The 19060-nt window shown below is 36.9% G+C and overlaps 1 protein-coding gene across 2 annotated transcripts in view; it reads right to left on the reverse strand.

Moving 5' to 3' along the window:
• npr1b (natriuretic peptide receptor 1b) overlaps window positions 1-19060 on the reverse strand; it is a 53599-nt gene continuing 34539 nt past the window's right edge. For both annotated transcript variants that reach the window (XM_084089340.1, XM_084089341.1), the window contains exons 6-22: window positions 15910-16004; window positions 11977-12112; window positions 11813-11897; window positions 11572-11692; window positions 11350-11424; window positions 10913-10990; window positions 10291-10395; window positions 9508-9579; window positions 8572-8731; window positions 8253-8408; window positions 4691-4859; window positions 4403-4549; window positions 4175-4298; window positions 4031-4099; window positions 2851-3025; window positions 2521-2619; window positions 1-847 (exon numbers count right to left, since the gene is read on the reverse strand). In XM_084089340.1, the coding sequence (XP_083945466.1) occupies window positions 699-847; window positions 2521-2619; window positions 2851-3025; window positions 4031-4099; window positions 4175-4298; window positions 4403-4549; window positions 4691-4859; window positions 8253-8408; window positions 8572-8731; window positions 9508-9579; window positions 10291-10395; window positions 10913-10990; window positions 11350-11424; window positions 11572-11692; window positions 11813-11897; window positions 11977-12112; window positions 15910-16004 (2015 nt within the window). In that variant the 3' untranslated portion in view covers window positions 1-698. The remainder of the gene's footprint in view (window positions 848-2520; window positions 2620-2850; window positions 3026-4030; window positions 4100-4174; window positions 4299-4402; window positions 4550-4690; window positions 4860-8252; window positions 8409-8571; window positions 8732-9507; window positions 9580-10290; window positions 10396-10912; window positions 10991-11349; window positions 11425-11571; window positions 11693-11812; window positions 11898-11976; window positions 12113-15909; window positions 16005-19060) is intronic.

The raw sequence follows: 19060 nt of genomic DNA on the forward strand, positions 1-19060 counted from the left end.
TTGGTTCTATTTATGCTTTATTAAAGCTGCTGTAGCTCTGCTTGGCTCACGAAATTGCATCAATTACACCAAAAACTCTCAAAATGAGGACCATAAACCAGAGAGCAATGCGTCTAAATGGCTTAAGGAAGAATGTTTATGTGTGCAAGAGTCCGACTGGGTGATACAAATTATTTGGAATATAAGAGTCTAGAAATATTACTTCAATGAAATAAATGACAAAATAGTAAATGATAAGTGATTTGTCTTCAAAACATTTGAATTATGAAAGCCAAGTGATTTTTTTTTTTTTTTTTTTGGGGGGGTGAGTTAAATTTTGAGTAATAACATCATCATCATCTTTAATATTTACATGTCTTTTCTCACACACACCCTGGCTGGAAGTAATCATATTTATTCAGCCTACTATATTTTAAGCCAGCAGTGCTGCTACTTATCTACCAGGGGGCGATATTCAATCACACTCAAACTTCACTCCATTTACAGCTGCAGCTGGTGCTCTTACAAAAGAAACATCTTAAAGTACATATATACAAGGTCAGACATCATCTAGTGCTGTACAGGATTACATGCGTGTGCATTTGGCCAACAGAACCGGCGCCCAACAGTCTTGGCTTGGTTCCCCTGGGTGCATTTGACTATAGTCAGTGTGTCTCTGCTGATCCCGTTGGGGCTTTACACTCTCACTCCCCACCATCTCAATCACTGTCCTTCATTTCCCCCAGAAGCCAGTAGGTCGTCATCTTCCCTTTTCCCTTCATCTCCACTTCTCCTCTCAGCTCCAGCTGGAAACAGTTGAACTCCTGCAGCACATCTCGAGTGGCTGACGACACATGAATCTTCAGTGCTGCGGGATAACAGCGTGTAAATGATTACAGTGTTACTGTATATACACTGATTAGTTGAGTTCACACAGCTCACTTCATCGTGTTGACTAAAGTGTGTTGGCAAACATTATTTACTCATGTAATTTCCAGCAGCAGGTAATTAAAAGAGCCAATTATCTTTTATTGGCACACACAGTGTTTTTTTTTTGTTTTGTTTTTTTTGTATTTATATAATATTACTATATTTATGAATATTTTGAATTAGCTTTTATTTTTATGTTTTCATTTTCATTTTAGTTAAAATTTTCGTTACTCGCTTGTCATTTTTATAATTTTTTTTAGTTTTAGTCAATTTACTACCTCAATTTAAAATTATTTAAATTCAGTTAAGGCCAATTAGCATTGGTTTGCACTTGTTTTTGCCAATTGAACATGCTGAATCGGGTTTGTTGGGTCTTGGAATGTCTAAGTTCATCTGGTGACTGTCATCATTGGTCGATATCTGTCAGTGCAGTGTAAATTAGCCTTTAGATACCAAGGAAACATTTTTAATTTTCATAGTATTTTCATGTTAAGTTTGTCATGTAATATTTATATATCAGCTTTATTTCAATTAACAATAATAATAATAATAATAATTAACAATAGTTTTCTTTAATTAGGGACATACTAAACAGTTGAGCAGCGTCCTGATACTGGAAATGCACATAAATGCTGTAAAACCCAGTGTGCAATAAAACCCCCAGAGTAAAAAGTATTAATCAGGATTGTGATGATCGAGGCAGGTGTGATGTATGGATTGTGATATATGCCAATCTACTCAAAATTAATGTCTTTCCTGATTGCAATTTGTTTTGTTTTGTCAAGTGTTATCTAAAACCGGCTGATATTTCTCATTTATCTGGCAGCGTTTATGTGGGGAAACAGGTGGTGGGGGAAATAATTAAATTGGAATTACAATGAAATCTTTTCATCAACTTTTTTTGTTTAGGCTTCTTGAATGATTGATAATTTCATTATGGAATATTGGTGTTGAAAATGAAATTAAAAATAAATTAAACAAAATTAAATACGTCTGGTAACCTAAGGCTAATACTAAAAATGCTAATTTTTAATGGCTTGGTTACACAAACAGGGCTTAGATTAAGCCAGGATTAGGCTTTAGTTCAATTAGGGCATTTAAGTTGCTTTTATAAACTTTCCTTAGAAAAAAAAAACATTACTGGTGTGCATCTTGAGACAAAACAATGCCGCTGCCATATTTTAAGATATGTCAGTGCAAGTTGCTTTCAGTTAAAACAGCTCAAACATGAATTTTAGTCTGGGAATAGGTTAAAGCCTTATCTCTGAAACCAGGGGAATATGTAGTTATCTCAATCTCAGTGTGGTCTGCAGAAATGAATTGAAGAGATGGAAACTTTTTATTGGATATTTTTTACAATTCTATACTTAAGATCTATTATAGAAATTAAACTCAGCATGTCTTCAGTTCTTGCCTCATACCCTTCGTATAAAGTCATGGCTCAAACCACTAACCCTAACCTAACTTTTTTTTTCCGTTACATTTATATAGCGCTTTTCTAGGTACTCAAAGCGCTTTACATGAACTGACCTGACCTAACTGACCTGAACTCTTGCTATGGTTATATGCACAAGTTGCTATTTGGTGGGAATGGGAACAGTAAGTCCTTACGTTCTCCATTTGATTCCATGCGAGAGGATGTGTTTACTGTGTCTCCAAAGAGACAGTACCGAGGCATCTTCAGCCCAACTACTCCTGCACAGACAGGGCCTGAAACACACATACACATGGAAATGCTGTTCAAAACTATGCATGCTAAAGTAAAAGTTCTCTAGTCTATGGGTGAGTTTGAGAAATATGTCTGTAATAGATAGCGATTATATGTTAACAAAACTTATTACAACCAGAAGAATCCCTGTCAGTTTTCTGCTAATTTAAATAGTCCAACAGTATGTTAAAAGACTAGCTCAACCTAATTGAGAGTGATGCATTCATTCTAACCACTGTGAAGGCCGATTCGTAATTTGAGCTGCTCATCAGGTCGGTGGCGAATCTTAAATGTTTTAACAGCCTCCAGCAGAGCAAGCGACATGCGTGCGATCTCATGACCGTGCAGTTTCCCGTTCCGTACTGGCAATCCTGAAACCACCATGTAGGCATCTCCTATTGTCTCCACCTAAGGAACAATTAGAAACAAAACCACCACATCAGACAGAGATCCACATCAGCACAAAACACAAGACTAATACACGTAGGCCCGGTTTTACAGACAGGGTTTAGATAAAGCCAGGATTAGGCTTTAAGATCAGGCTTTTATAAATGTGCCTTAGAAAAACATTACTGGTGTGCATCTTGAGACAAAACTATGGCAATGACATATTTTAAGATAGCCAGTGCAAGTTGCTTTCAGTTAAAACATGCATTTTCGTCTGGGACTAGGCTTAAGCCTTGTCTGTGAAACCGGGGGTTAGATTTTTATGTATAAAATGGAATGAAAATAAGGCTGTGAGGGATAGAAGTATAGTCTGTTCAATAAATTATAGTGTTGTTGATCAAATAATTGCAGCATTGGTGAGGATAAGAGACTTCTTTCAAAAACCAACAGCAAACATTTGAACGACAGTGTACCCTGACTAAGGTCTACAGGCTATATTTTTCATTTATTTTAATGACAAACTTTGCAATATGAAAATACATACATTTTCTATTAGGATGTATCCAATATTTATTTAAAATATGCTAATTAAGTATTGTCTCCCTTTTCAAAGAAAAAATGTCCCATAAGATTTTAATACAAAAAGAATGAAATAAAACCCTTTTAAAATTACCAGATATATATTTTTTAAAAAGCAAAAGGTAAAATTGGGGATCTGTTATAAAACAGAAACTACAAATTTTCCATATGAACAAAATGTCACTTCAATAAAATGGCCATTAAAAGATTATTTATTTACTTGATAATTTATTTACTCATTTAGTTGCCAAAAAAGTGATAAACAGTCAACAAACATTTAATTTTTATGATTTTACGTTTTTATTAAGTTTGGAAAGATAAAATTGTAAAATGCAAGAAGAAAATGAAAATGAGGAATAAATAATGTAAAGACATTATTTGTTGACAAAAGATAGATGCATACAGCTGTTTAGGGCAAATATGTGGTCAGGTATGAGGTGGTGATACCTTGTAAACATCAAAATTGTCTATAATGGCATCAAAGCAGGTGTAAAGGTCATTGAGGAGGGTGACGATCTATGAGAGAGAAACACAATTAAAATCTTAAAGGTCAAATGCTAAAAAAAACAGGATTGTTTTAGTGTAAGATACCTGCAAAGGTGTGCTCTCTGCTGACAGGGCCGTGAAACCCACAATATCACTAAAGTAAATTGTGACAGAGTCAAAAGCTTCAGCCTGCACTGTCTCACCCTTCTTCAGCTGGTCTGCCACTGAACTACCACACACAACAGAAATCAAGTCCTATGAGAGTTAACCAAGTGTGTATAGGATTATTTTATAGTTGATTTATTATTTGTGCAGTATGTCAAGCGAACTGACTGAGGGAGGATTTGGTACAGTAAAGCTTCAGCTTTGCGTTTCTCCTCCAGGTAGGCTTGAGTCCTCTCCTCTACCAGCTCCTCCAGATTATTAGCATACTGCTCCATTCGAGACAAAAGATTATCCAAGATATTACTTCTGTGCTCCCTGAGAAAGAGAATGCGAGACAGAGATCGGGTGAGCAATAAGACGCATTTTAGAAAATTGTTCAGAACGAAATGTTACAGAAATAAGTAAACAAGTGAGGCAGTATAGATGGCGATAACTAGAGGGTAAAAAGGGACAGACCTATTCTGTTTGCGGAGTAACACACTAATATGGTTGAACTCTGGTCTGTCTGATGGTTCTTCAGCCCAACAGCGCTGCATCAGCTGACCCAGCTCTTCACTGTGGGCCTGAGGGTTCACTGATGGCCGTAGATACGGCCATTCACCCAGAGCTAGACGGTCCACAGTCTCTATACACAACCAAAGAAAGCGGGAGAGCAAGAACAATAGAGAGAGGGGAATGTTTGAGCACAGAAATCCCCCCAAAACAATTATACAGTAATCATTTACTCGCACTCAAAATCATATTTTTACATTTATATTACCTTTGCCGTCATCTCTCACACAAAGTTAATCTTTAAAAACACTAATAATTTAACCCTGCAAAATGTTATCTTTAGCAAATATCAAAATGAATAATCATTTTTCATACTGTACAACATTATAATTTTGTGATGCCTAAATTCACTTGTATCAATTAAAACAACTGATTTTAGTTTTTAGTAATTAAGACAAAATAAAACAGAATTTAAATATCAGGCCATTTTATTGGTTATGAGTCCTGATTTTAAATTTAGAAATTTACCCTGTTTATTTTCTAAATACATGTTTTTGATCTTATTATGAACGACTGATCCATGCAAGCAATTAAATATTTTTTTTTACCTTGTAATTTTTAATTAAAATGTGATAATTCGCATTCAGATCTGCCTCATCCAATCAACAACTGTGAGACTGAACCCATGAAACCAAGCCCTAATTTTTTTTATTTTCGATAATCTGTTTCACTTGTATGTCCTTTAAAAATATGGAAGAAAAGATTGGTCACATCACATCTTCCATTACTTTGTAACTTCAATAAGGCATACATAAAATGATTGTGTTTTTTGGGGGGTGAACTGTTTCTTTAACTTCAACAGTATCAGTAGTCTTTAGACGTTTTGCCTGTCAATGCGCCTTCCTTCCTTTTCTATTATCTGTTGCATCAGGGCATTTTCCGTCTGCCTTATTCCCACAAACTCCCACAATGTTTTATCTCCGTTTTCCATCCTCTGCCTGATCTCTCTCAGCTCTATTCATCAGGCTCTTACAGCTCTGAAAGCCTGGCAGAAACGGCTGTGGGTTGTAGCACTCTAGTAAAAACACCATTTCTCAGCTCCGTCTGAGAGGCTTTTCACGGACAATCTGTCCTGATAAGAAACAGCTCTTCAGAGCTCAGGTCATCTTTACTGCTGCACAATTTCTTTGTGTTTTGTATTTATGTGTGCTGGTGGTGACAGGTTGATTGGTTGGCCAAGCATACACTAGGTTGATTGATTCACCAGTCTACAACCATAATCTTTGCCAACAGTAATCTCATTACCAAGGTGCCCAAGTGCATGTGTGCCGCCCGGTGGAAATTGATATGATCTCTCCTTCTATGTCAGTTCTTATTATAGTGCTGAGATCACAAGCTCCAGATATGCTGACAGCACATTATCTGTGTTTGTATGTGTACCAGAAGTCTGTTCTTCACATAAAAACACACATATACACACATACATACATCGCTTTGTGGGCTGTATTCTGAATCACATGATTAAATCCATAAATTAGATAAGAGAGGGAAAGAGAGTGAAAGAGACAAGTGTGGATGGATATGTGTGTATGTGTTTGTGTGACAAAGAACAAATAAACCTTTGAGTGTCTCTGAAAGTGATATAAAAAGACAGTGATTTATACAGCTTTTCTTTCATTCAGTGTGGATTGAAATTATAGATGCAATAGAGACGATTTGGAACGTTACTTTAGCAACATTTTAGTACGTCGTGATTTTTATATTTTATGGCAATTAGCAACTCTGTAAAATCATACAAATGCAAAAGTCTGACACTATGATTGACTTCTATGTATGAATGAGAGAGCTCTTCACCACCTAAGGGTTGTTCTCTGAAGAAAAAAAAAGAGAACCATATACAGGGGATGCAATTTGTGAGTATTTTGGCGAAATGACAAGATAATGTCAAGTGTCTTCCTCTTCAGACAAACTCACTGACGGCGGACTGAGAGGGGTAGTGGACTGCCAAATTAAGAGCTTGTGAGGGTGTTCTTATGCATACATACTGTATGTGTAAAAGATCATCTTTGATGTGTCTGCAGTAAAGTGAGAATATGCATGTGTGTGTGTGAGCACAATTGTGAATAGCGTTTGGTTGTGTATTTGTTGACCTCTCTGAAGAACCTGGTTCATTAGCGTCTTTCATTCCTGTCACTGTGAAGGCCCTCGAGAGTAATTTGCGTGAGTGCAGAGCCGTGCATCAATATTTTGAAGCGTTCTAGAAAGAGGCAGAAAACCAAGTTTTTCATCCTCCTCAAATTGTTCTCATGCTCCAAGTATTTCAGACCCCAAATCTCATGGAGAATCAAAATGAATGATATTAAAGGAATAAAATGAATGACATTAATTTATTAATTAAATGGAGAAGACATAAAACCAGACTTTTACCATTGGCAATTGAATGGGAACTAAGGCTTTCAAGCTTCAGAAAGAACATGAAAGTACTACAAAATCATCAGTCCAGTTCGACTTGTGAGCAATATTTCAGATGTTCTGAAGCCATTATGATAGCTTTGTGTGAGAAACAGATGAAACAGAAATGTAAACTCTAAACTTAATTATATAAAAATTATAATGCTAGACATCATACACTTGCAGACTGGGCAAAACTGGGCATCATATAAACGACTGAGGATCACACACTACTTTTAAGCTTTTCAAACTCAACAAACAGGCATCTTGTTGCTAGGATACGCATGACAAATGAAAACAATCTGTTCTAAAAATTGGCTCAAAAATCAAACATTTTTAAATTCCCTCCGACTGGATGGAATCATATTCTAAATGCTAAAACTAAAGTGGGTGCACTATACACTATGCAATTTTCTGTCAAATCAGTCAACTCTGACTGGCCATTATCTGTAACTGGCTCTGACTTTTGGCAAATAGTGTTGACTCCTCTACTATAAATCTAGGCAAAAAATGTATAAAAAATTGACATTTGCTCTAGATCTCCTTGGCATGTTCATGAGAGAAGCACTAATGCCTGATTCATTAACAAAATGTTCTTTTAAATAAGATGTTTTCAATGAATCGCTTCATCCAGTTCACAAAAATTCATTCATGAATCGGTCTGATCTGGTGTACTGACTCAATTATCTGGTTAACAGTTTACAGGAGGGAAGAATTATCAGTGAATAACAATTAAAATTTCAGTCCGTTCTTCACACGAAGCTATAAAATGACCAGAGGACTTGGAATATAGTCATATGGATGAGTCAAATGGATTGCTTTTTATGATTACATCCTGTATGACTTTCATCTGTGAGGAAAACAACACTGACTTTCATTTTATGGGTTAAAAAAAAAACATTTTTCAATAGGTCTCCTTTTTTGCTCCACTGAAAGTCATAAAGGTTTGAAACAAAATGAGAGTGCATAAATGTTTAAGGTTTAGGATTTAATATCAAAAACAGGATAGAGACAGGTAGACTTAGGCTAATTGTGTAATTTATAACACGTGTATTGGCAAGATTTGATCTCTGACCTTTGGGGCTTAGCGAGTCTCCCTCCAGGTAAAAGACTCCTTTGCGCAGAGCCACTTCCTGAAGTATGATGCCAAAACTGTAGACGTCACCCTTTTGCGTGCCTCCTGGAGGAAAGCACTCCAATCTCAACAGCTCTGGAGCCGTCCACAGCTTACCTACACACAGGCATATGCAAATGCACACAGACACAGACAGGGGACTGACAGTGAACAACAGAGACCATGACTGAGGCTTGCATGCATGCATGTCATGGAAATTGTAGGCATGTGAGTAAATTTGACATAAGAATTGACAAAGAAGAAAGGTCACATGACTGACGTGCATAATAAGAGTGGGCGTCCTCCGTGTCTGACTCTTTCCTGATGCTGGACAACCCATAGTCAGTGATCTTTAGCACAAAACGATTGTCAACCACACAGTTGGATGACTTCAGGTTGCCATGGGATACAATCACACTGTTATGGAGGAAAGCCATGCCCTGAGGGGAGAGGAAGATTGGATAGCATTAAAGAAAGCAAGAGGGCAGGAACGGAGTAAAATGAGAGAAAATAGAAAGTTATCATGGAAAATAAATGCATGAACACTTAAAGGGATAGTTCCCCCAAAAAGGAAAATTCTGTCATTTACTTAACTTCATGTCGTTCCAAACCCGTAAGACTTTTGTTCATCTTCGAAACACAAATGAAGATATTTTAAATTAAATCTGTCATTTTTCCACACAACTACCACTTTGATGCTTCAAAAAGTTCATAAAAAGATCGTAAAACTAATCCGTATGAATTTAGTCCGAATTTTCTGAAGAGACTTGATCGCTTTATATGATGAACAGATTGAATTTTGGCTTTTATTCACATATAAACATTTGACGTCAAGCAAGTACGGTTGAGCTTCAGTTTATGTTCGCTGATCAATGTTTGTATGTGAAAAAAAACTAAAAAATAATCTGTTCATCATATAAAGTGATCGAGTCTCTTCAGAAAATTTGGATTAAACCACTCAATTCATATGGATTAGTTTTACAATCTCTTTATGAACTTTTTGAAGCTACAAGATGCTAGTTGCGTGGACTGTCAGTGGAGGGATAGAAAGCTCTCAGATTTCATCAAAATATCTTCATTTGTGTTTCGAAGATGAACAAAAGTCTTATGGCTTTGGAACAAAATGACGATGAGTAATTCATGACAATTTTTTCATTTCTGGGTAAACTAACCTTTTAAGGTAAATTTTACTTTAAGTACAGAGAAGGGTCTCTACCTTTACTATGTCACTGACTAGAGAATATTTGAACATCCAGTCAAGTGTGATGCTTTCGTTCTCCAAAATGTCCTGTGCGTAGATGCAGAAAAAACTGAGGCAAGTACATATACATACATATACAGCCCAAAAAGTATTTGGACTTGAAGCAAACTTAATAATGCAGTGGTTCTCAACTGGGGGCCAGGGACCACTAGGGAACAAAGGGGGCTTCAAGATGACTTAAATTATTTAAAATAAGAGCATGAAACAAGCATGAAAATATAATTAAAACAACTAAAAATCAAGATATTGGGGGGGGGGGGACTTAATACATTTTTCTTACAAAAAGGATCTGATATGTTTGCAAATGTTATTTGGTTCGATATTTAGAACATAATTAAATTATTTGTTTAGAGTGTCCAAACATATCACTACACCATTGATATAGACAATGGACCTTTTTTGATTGTGAATTTTCACTGACCACAGCTTTAGGCTGGCAATTCCACATTTGGTACATTTAAACATTTCCTTCATAACCTGAGATCTTCTACAGCCATTAGAAACAGTGTGTGTACATGCACATTTTCATATTGATGTATGAGTGTGGCTCTGCATGTCATCAAAAAGATCTGAAATAATCTAAATTGATAAGCCAATGGCCCACAAAAGGAATTTTAATTAAAACAAAAATGCAGAATTGTTTATGTAAAGGTTGAGTTTAGGGTTAGAGGATAGAAAACATTAGCACAGTAAGTCAATGAGAAGTCCCTACAATGACAGAATCCTGTGTGTCAGTACCTGCAGGCTGCCTCGAGGGCAGTATTCTGTGACGATGCAGATATTGGGCGGGTCGATGCAGGCGCCGATAAAACGAGTCAAATGCTCATTCTGCACATCTCTCATCTGGAGAACAAACATGCACTATTGTTCACAATTCACAGTATATCTTTACAAACATTTATAAACAAAACACTCCACTTGTTGGTATTTTGTGAACATACAGTACGATTTAAATTTTTTAGGGTCGATAAGATTACTCCAGTTTTCAGTGTCACATGATCCTTCAGAAATCATTCCAATATGATGATTCAGTGCTCAAGAGCCATTTCTTATTATTATCAATGTTGAAAACGGTTGTGTTGCTTAATGTTTTTATGGAAACTGTGATACATTTTTTCAGGATTCTTTGATCAATTGAAAGTTCAAAAGAACAACATTTATTTGAAATAGAAATCTTTTGAATTATACAATCAATTCGATCCATTTAATGCATCCTTACTAAATAGAAGTATTAATTTCTTTAAAAATAAACAAAATCAAACTGATCCCAAAACTTTGAATGGTATTGTATTTGTAATGATTATAATCAGATTAGCAAAATAATCCTCCTTTAGAGCAAAAAACAGCATGACACACTCACATGCTTCAGTTCAAACAACACTTTCCTTGTTAACTCGATGCGCTTTCTGTTGATGTATTTAATGGCTACAATGTTTCCCTGGGGAAAAAATAAGCACGCACACATGTTATGTTTGCAGTGGGTAGCATGTGTGCATTTTGAGGTTCTAACAAACATTTAATTGGTAAAATTTTGAAATATAAATAGTTAATGCATAAATTACTACTCTTACATTTTTAACATTTCAACTTGTATAAATTAACATTATTAAACATATGATGAACAAACATAAACTGGCAATGACTAAATATTTCTAAATTAACCTTAACCTATTACAAAATAATAAATGCTGTGAATAATGTTGATCATTGTTAGTTCATAATACAAAATTACCAAATTGAACCTTATTGTGAAGGGTTACCATGTAAACGTTTAAACAGAGCTTGTCAGAAAGATACCTTAAAGTAGCCAGTCTTAGCAAACATCTGGAAATTACCCTCAGCTGTCAGCAGTGATCCATAGTTTGAACCTCTCTGTAGAGAATGAGAGAGAACAAGTGATATAATAATGATAGTAATTATAATAAATAATCAAATAAAATTAATATTAAAATGGAAAACCAGAGAGCTGTTAATATGAGTGTGCACTAGTATGTAGTATGTACTGTATCTGTGTTTTACTAGAGAGAGTGTGAGTTTGCTGCCGGTGCTTTTCAGGGCCTTTTCCAGATTGCTCATCTGAACGTCCTCCCAAGCGATCCTCCATAACTGAGCGACCAACTCCTTCTCCAGCTTCAGCTTTCTGTGTGTACATACAGTAGGTATTTAAGACGTACCCATATTTGTAGAACAGAACCAGAATCACATTTAGAAATGATTGATTAGGTCTCAGGTATCAAAATCATCTTGCTTGATCTCTCACCTGTATACAAACACAGTCACAGTGAAGATGATGACAAGGATGAGGAAAAGAACAATGGAAATCATCTGGTGCATTCCGATTGTTCCTAAAAGGAAAAAGGGAAAGTGACAGAGATTGTGAGGTCGGTAAGCAGTTGGACTGCAGAACTAGTGTAAGATACCTACGTTCATGACAGTCAGGGTTGTCGTTCTTAAAGCCGCAGTAGGGAACATCCAAGGGAATGTCACCACCTGGCCACTGGATGGCCATCCCAGGAAGAATCTTCATCTGCTTCTGAGTGCCGTTATACACTGCCACAATCTGCAGCACAACATGGAGTAATCAATAAGAGAACAAACGGTCATAATGGAGATAGATAATTCTATTTATATGGTTTAATAAATTCAAAATCTAAAATGGAAGAAAAACAGCAGTGTCCAATGTTAGACTTGTTGCAATACCTTAAAGCCCCAAAATCCAATCAAAATTTAGTGTCTAACTTTCCACTAAGGTAAGACAGATCAGACCACAACCTGAGAAAGTTACTATGTCAGATTTCGAAGAAATTAATGGTAAATTTTTTTAAGAAACAGTATAGCACCTTAAAACATCAACCTGCGGCCTTGACACACTCCCCACACCTTCTTTTTACAAAAGTGTGTTAAACAGCTTAGAAGCAGATCTCCTAGAAGTGGTAAACTCCTCACTTCTCTCTGGGACTTTACCAAAGTCCCTTAAAACTGCAGTTGTCAAGCCCTTCCTGAAAAAGAACAATCTGGATAGCAACATACTGAGCAATTGCAGACCAATCTCAAATCTTCCTTTCATAGGCAAGATCATTGAAAAAGTTATCTTCAATCAGCTGAACAATTTCCTAATCTCAAATGGATACTTTTGACAATTTTCAATCTGGTTTCCGACCACATCACAGCGCTCATAAAGATAATAAACGATATTCGGTTAAATAGTGATGCAGGCAAAACATCAATTCTGGTAATACTCAACCTCAGTGCTGCATTTGACACTGTCCATCATAACATACTGTACTTCTTGACAGGCTGGAAAACTGGGTCGGGCTTTCTGGGATAGGCCTAAAATGGTTCAGGTCATAATTAGGAGGGAGAGGTAATTATGTGAGTATAGGTGACCATAAGTCTGAATGGACATCCATGACATGCAGAGTCCCTCAAGGCTCAATTCTTGTGCCACTCCTGTTCAACCTGTATATGCTCCCAATGAGCCAAATAATGAGAAAGAACCAAATTGCTTACCAGAGCTATGCAGACGACACACAGATCTACTTAGCCCTATCGCCTAACGACTACAGCCCCATTGACTCCATGTGCCAATACCTTGATGAAGTCAACAGTTGGATGTGGCAAAACTTTCTTCAGTTAAACAAAGACAAAACTGAAGTCATTGCGTTTAGAGTACTCAAGATGAGTACGTAGTAAAGTACTCAAGATGCATACCTTGACGCTAGGGGTCAAAGAACTATAAATCAAGTCAGGAATCTCGGTGTGATTCTGGAGTCAGACCTTAGTTTCTTAGTTTCAGTAGTCATGCCAAAGCAATAACTAAATCAGCATACTATCATCTCAAAAATATTGCAAGAATTAGGTGCTTTGTTTCCAGACAAGACTTAGAAAAACGTATTCATGCTTTCATCACCAGCAGGGTGGATTATTGTAATGGACTCCTCACTGGCCTTCCCAAAAAGACCATAAGACAGTTGCAGTTCATTCAGAACGCTGCTGCCAGGATTCTGAGCAGAACCAGAAAATATGAACATATCACACCAGTCCTCAGGTCTTTACATTGGCTCCCAGTTACATTTAGGATTGATTAGAATAGAAGTATTACTGGTATATAAATCATTCAATGGCCTAGGACCTCAATACATTGCAGATATGCTCACTAAACATAAACCTAACAGATCACTCAGATCATTAGGATCACATCAGCTAAAAATACCAAGGGTTCACTCTAAGCAAGGTGAGTCCGCTTTTAGCTACTATGCCAGCCGCAGCTGGAACCACCTTCCAGAAGAGATCAGATGTGCTCCTACAGTAGTCACATTCAAATCCAAACTCAAAACACATCTGTTTAGCTGTGCATTTACTGAATGAGTACTGTGCCACTGTACGTCCAACTGATTACACTGTATTTTATTTTGCATCCTACTTTTTATTCTAAACTGAACTGAAATGGCACTGAGAATTTGGTAAGAGAGATGAAACCATGCTGATGACCTGGGTCTGTGGTGGAGTAGTGAGTTTGATGCGTAATTAAACTCGAGGTTCTGTGGGGTGCGGACTGGATTGATTCCATTCCTAGAGCTTCCGAACAAATGGGTTTTTGGGGTGAGGACTGATGAGGCAGTGAACCCGTGGTTACCCCGTGAGTCAGTCCTAGAGCTCCTCCTGTCCGATTTTAGGGAAAAATCGGGTCCACCGGAGACGTCCAATAGATTTCTTAGGCGCGCCGAAAGAACACCACAGACACAGTGTAATCACCATGGGAAAATCTCAGAGTAAAACTGGGAGTTGTGAAAAATATGATACACCGGTGTTTTGCCAGATGAGAAGTTTATCTATGTATCATCTTTTTATCTTAATTCATTTTATAACTGTATCATATAACTCTTTTAATTTCTTTTATAACTGTTTTAATTATCCTTGCTTTTATTTTGTGTTTATTTTGTGCTATATAAATAAACTTGCCTTGCCTATTTCACACTTCTAAGAGGCCGCAATGGGCACTAGTATTGTATAATATAATGTATAAAAAACAATTACTTGCACAAAGTAATTATTCCATCAGAATATCAGAAAGATGCTTTTTTGTGTCCAGATAGTTTAGTTATGGCATCTACCAGCCAGGGCTAACTTAAAGGAGAACTCTGGTCATTTTTTTGTAAATTTGGAGTGCTGTCATTACAGAGAACAACGACAAAAATCGGTGTTGCCTACACCGTGTTATCCTCTTTTTAAAATTTGCACCCTGTTGACTTAAATGGGGCAAGCTTTAAACCTGCTTTTAGCCTCTTAACATCCTTGATGTGTCATTACAAGTGCACAGCCAATGTGAGTGATTCCTTCAGAGTGAACACGGTGAATCTGACTGCAGTAGATGTGAAAGATATGAATAAAAATGAAGTTAATTCGGCCAGCGCTCATACCTGTATTTACATCCTGTTTTCGGTCGAAGTCCACAGTAGTCGATTGTCGAGTTCTCCACTGTTGCTTAGTTACCTATGATCACGCGCGTGAACTCGACAATCGACTACTATGGACTTCGACCGAAAACAGGAAATAAATACAGGTATGAGCGCTGGCCGAATTAACATAGAGGCTAAAAGCAGGTTTAAAACTTGCCCCATTTAAGTCAACAGGGTGCAAATTTTAAAAAGAGGATAACACGGTGTAGGCAACACCGATTTTTGTAGTTGTTCTCTGTATTGACAGCACTCCAAATTTACAAAAAAATGATGTTAAAATTGACCGGAGTTCTCCTTTAACTTTGACCCCTTGACGTCAACACAGGAGAACAAAATCTGCACTAGTCATGTGAATTCTATAGCTCTCACAGATAGCAAAAGCAAAATGTTAAAATGAAAAATTACTGAATTTATATTCAGAGCAGCTGAGATCTTTAATATCTATTCTGCATCAATCCGGTACACGTTCACACAAACAAAAAACATTCCCCTGACTGAATATGTATCCTATAATTAACCTCCCTACAGCCTGGCCTCCTAATTACCAATCAAGTGTCTTTCAGAAAGGAGGGTGCGTGTGTGTTTGTCCTCTGGTTTTAAATTTATGACACCAATTGCCCCTTGTTTTTTGAGATTCAGGTGTTATATTCTAATTCATTAGCCTGTAACAAAGGCAAAACTGTTTAGATGACACACACACACACACATATCTGCTGTAAGAAAAATGTGATTGCATTTCATCCATCTATTACTAACAGAAGCATCATTGCTATTCAAACTAATGTGGCACATACATACACATACACATACACATACATATACATATACATATACATATATATATATATGAATTAATCATGCGTGCCCTTTAAAAAAATGAAAAATTTTCTGAACTAACCTGAAAGTTGCCACTGTTCGTGTCAGTCATGTCCCACAGGGCGAAATCAGTCTCTCTGTCTCCATTCTCATCAATCTGCACCAGACCAGTGACACCTGGGAAAACCAAGAGACAGAGTGTGTGTTATAGAGACGACTGCAACAAATTAACATCAGAACACTAAAACATTAGCTTTGACACAGTGAAGTGTAAACTTCGACCTACTCAAGGTTCATGACCTGCCCGGCCATCATTTGCAGCTGAATTTAAAGTTCAGCAGTACTCCAGCAGTAAAATGTCAAACTAAACAAAATGATCCCCTCAAATGATCTACATCTTTTATGGACGAGTTCTTGTAATTGCTTTAACAAAAAAAAAAACACAAGCTTAACATTTCAGCTATTAAATTCTTTGGAACTTTACTCTATTATAAGTAAAGTATTATAAGTATTATGTGCCTATTATAACCATGATACCATTATTTTCCAATAAAAACATACCTTTAACTGATCTCTTTAACTGATACATATAAACACCACAGAGACATCAGTTAAACATACAATAAAGTCCAAACTTTAAAGGGATAGTTTCTTCAAAATATCTTTTTAATATATTTTCATGTTTGGGTGGACTATATCCCTTTAAAGGTGCAACAAGTGATTACTATGAAACACGGTTGATACTTGCAATCAATCCATACAAACACACCCCACACTTCATTGCTCCGCCCCCCAAAATTTAACAACACGAAATGCAAGAGTGGATGTCTCTTTATTATAGCTGAAGCGAAGCAAAATAATACTTTGCGAAAAATAAAGCAAAGCAGCCTTGTCGTCTGTTTTCACGCCTTCTAAATTCTCACCAGTACTGAAAAGCTTTTCTAATATTAATGTGGGTCCTAAAACTCTTACCTGATCATAACCCTTCTTTTTCCAGTGATATTCCTCTGACCTTTTCTCTTTTGTAATGTCTCTCAGCCATCTCTCTTTCTACAGTCTTTCTTCAAATCTCCCTCTTGCTAAATCTCCCTCTTGCTCAATCTCCCCCCTCCCACCTCATGAGGGTATATGCCCCCTACTGCTGTGTTGTGGTGCTTGGTTCGATCCACTTTCAACAGCATTTCTCAGAAATCGCTTACTGCACCTTTAAGTGAACTATAATTATGCAAACACATTAACAATGAGTACCAACCACGTGATGAGTAATCATAATGATAATAATCACACATAGTAAATCAATCCATACAGTGTGTGTGCATGTGAGCGTTCAATCAAATGTAATCGAGTCTCTTGAAAAGCTTCCGGTTATGCAAGATGGCCCCGTCTTCCGATGAGGGTCAGGTGCGGGCTGTAATTTCCTGTGGAGGCCACTCACCTCTTTAAATGGGCTACAGATAGACGCAGAGTCCAGCTCAGAGGAAACACACAGTGACATTTAGACTGATATGAAAAGCTTAAACATTATCAGACTGGAAATGTCAAAGCCACTGGCGAGAGGGAGAGGAGAGAGAGAGAGAGATGTCCTCACATTGGTTGATGATAAGAATAGCTTTAATAGGCCTACATGAGCTATAAAAGGAATGGATGCTCACAGACGGTGAACAGTGACTGCTTGTGCAAACTGTATTCAAACTGTGAGGAATGTTTTGCCACATATTTCTCTTTGGAGGACAAAGGGAAATATCCCGGAACACTGCCACTCTTGCCAACGTGCTCTCAGAGGAAATACAGACTTAATTCTGATCAATTTTACATTAGAAACACTGGGAACAACATGGAGGGAGAGAGAGAGAGAGAGAGAGAGAGAGAGAGAGTTTGTGTGCACCAAAAAATCAACTTAAGAGTGCAATGAGTGTACGTATAATGATAGTCGGAGTCATCTGAATTGAAGACAGGTAATTTATGTAGTGTAATGACTTAATCAGCAGGAAGTACAGGAAACTACTTGAGTACGACATGCCAGCATGACAGTGTAAATGGCAGATTGATGCTGGATAAAGTCTTGAATAAAGTCAAAGCGAAAACACATCTTTCATATCTCCTATGATGTTGACATCTGTTTTGCCTTGGAAAATTAGTTATCTACCTCGATAATATAGATAAGGTTTGTATAAATTGTGAGAATGATTTGTGACAGAACTGGAAGAATCAATAAGAACAGACTAAAAATTAAGTGTATGCCATAATTTTTCAGCTTATGACTATAGTTGCTTTGGAGCTGTTTTATAGTTGTACAATATTTGGTTATTACTACAAATTAAATAAATAATAATAAAAAAAAATAACTACATTTAGGCTAATGAAATATATGTGATATGTAAATGTTTTGAATTACAAAATGGAAATTAGAAATGGTCTTGTGGTAATACATTTTTAAAAGAACAAATTCTCTCTATTCATAGTATAGGTCATAAAAAACTGCATGAATTACAAAACAAGAATTACAAAATGTTACGGTTTGTGTTTTCCTCTCCTTGTGATGACGTCATGACTCTGTTTTTTTCTGTGTCTGAGTTTGTTATTAGGTCCGCACCTGTGTATCATTATACACCTGCGTCTCGTTGGAGTCGTTTCTGATTCACTATAAGGACGCTGAAGCGGAGCATGGCAGGAGAGAGGAGAACCAGCAAACAAGCTTTCCTTTTTTTTCTTTTTATTTAGTTGAATTACTTTGCTGTTCGTCTTATTAATAGTTGTTACCTTCTTATTATTTGAAGTTTGTTATGTTTCTTTGTTTGTGATACGTGTTCCGTGAGTTTTTACATGTTTTGTGAGTATAATAAATGTTAACGCGCACTCGTGTTTCACGTGTCCTTCTTTATGTTGTGAAACCCTTACGTAGCCACTTTTAACAAAAGGGTTCGTAACATAAATTGGGGGCTCGTCGAGAGCTTGGATTATTTTAATTTTGTTTAATGAGCAGATAAAGGTTAGTGGTGCTGGGCGATCTCCGGGTAGGTAGAGTAAACCAGGGGGGCCATGCTTAGCGCCGGTTCTCACTACGGTTTACTATTTATTGTTTTCTTTATTATTTTAGTTTGTTGTTTTTGGAGGTATTCCGGGGGAGAGGCTCGCCTCTTAACTGGTACCCTCTGAAGACTAGAGAGGTCTTAGTAAGGTCTCGGTTAGGTAGGTAGGTCCGGAGTCGTTCGTAGCCTGCTAATTTATTATGT

Source organism: Abramis brama, assembly GCF_963993115.1.
Source record: "Abramis brama genome assembly, chromosome: 17".
Taxonomy (NCBI): Eukaryota; Metazoa; Chordata; class Actinopteri; order Cypriniformes; family Leuciscidae; genus Abramis; species Abramis brama.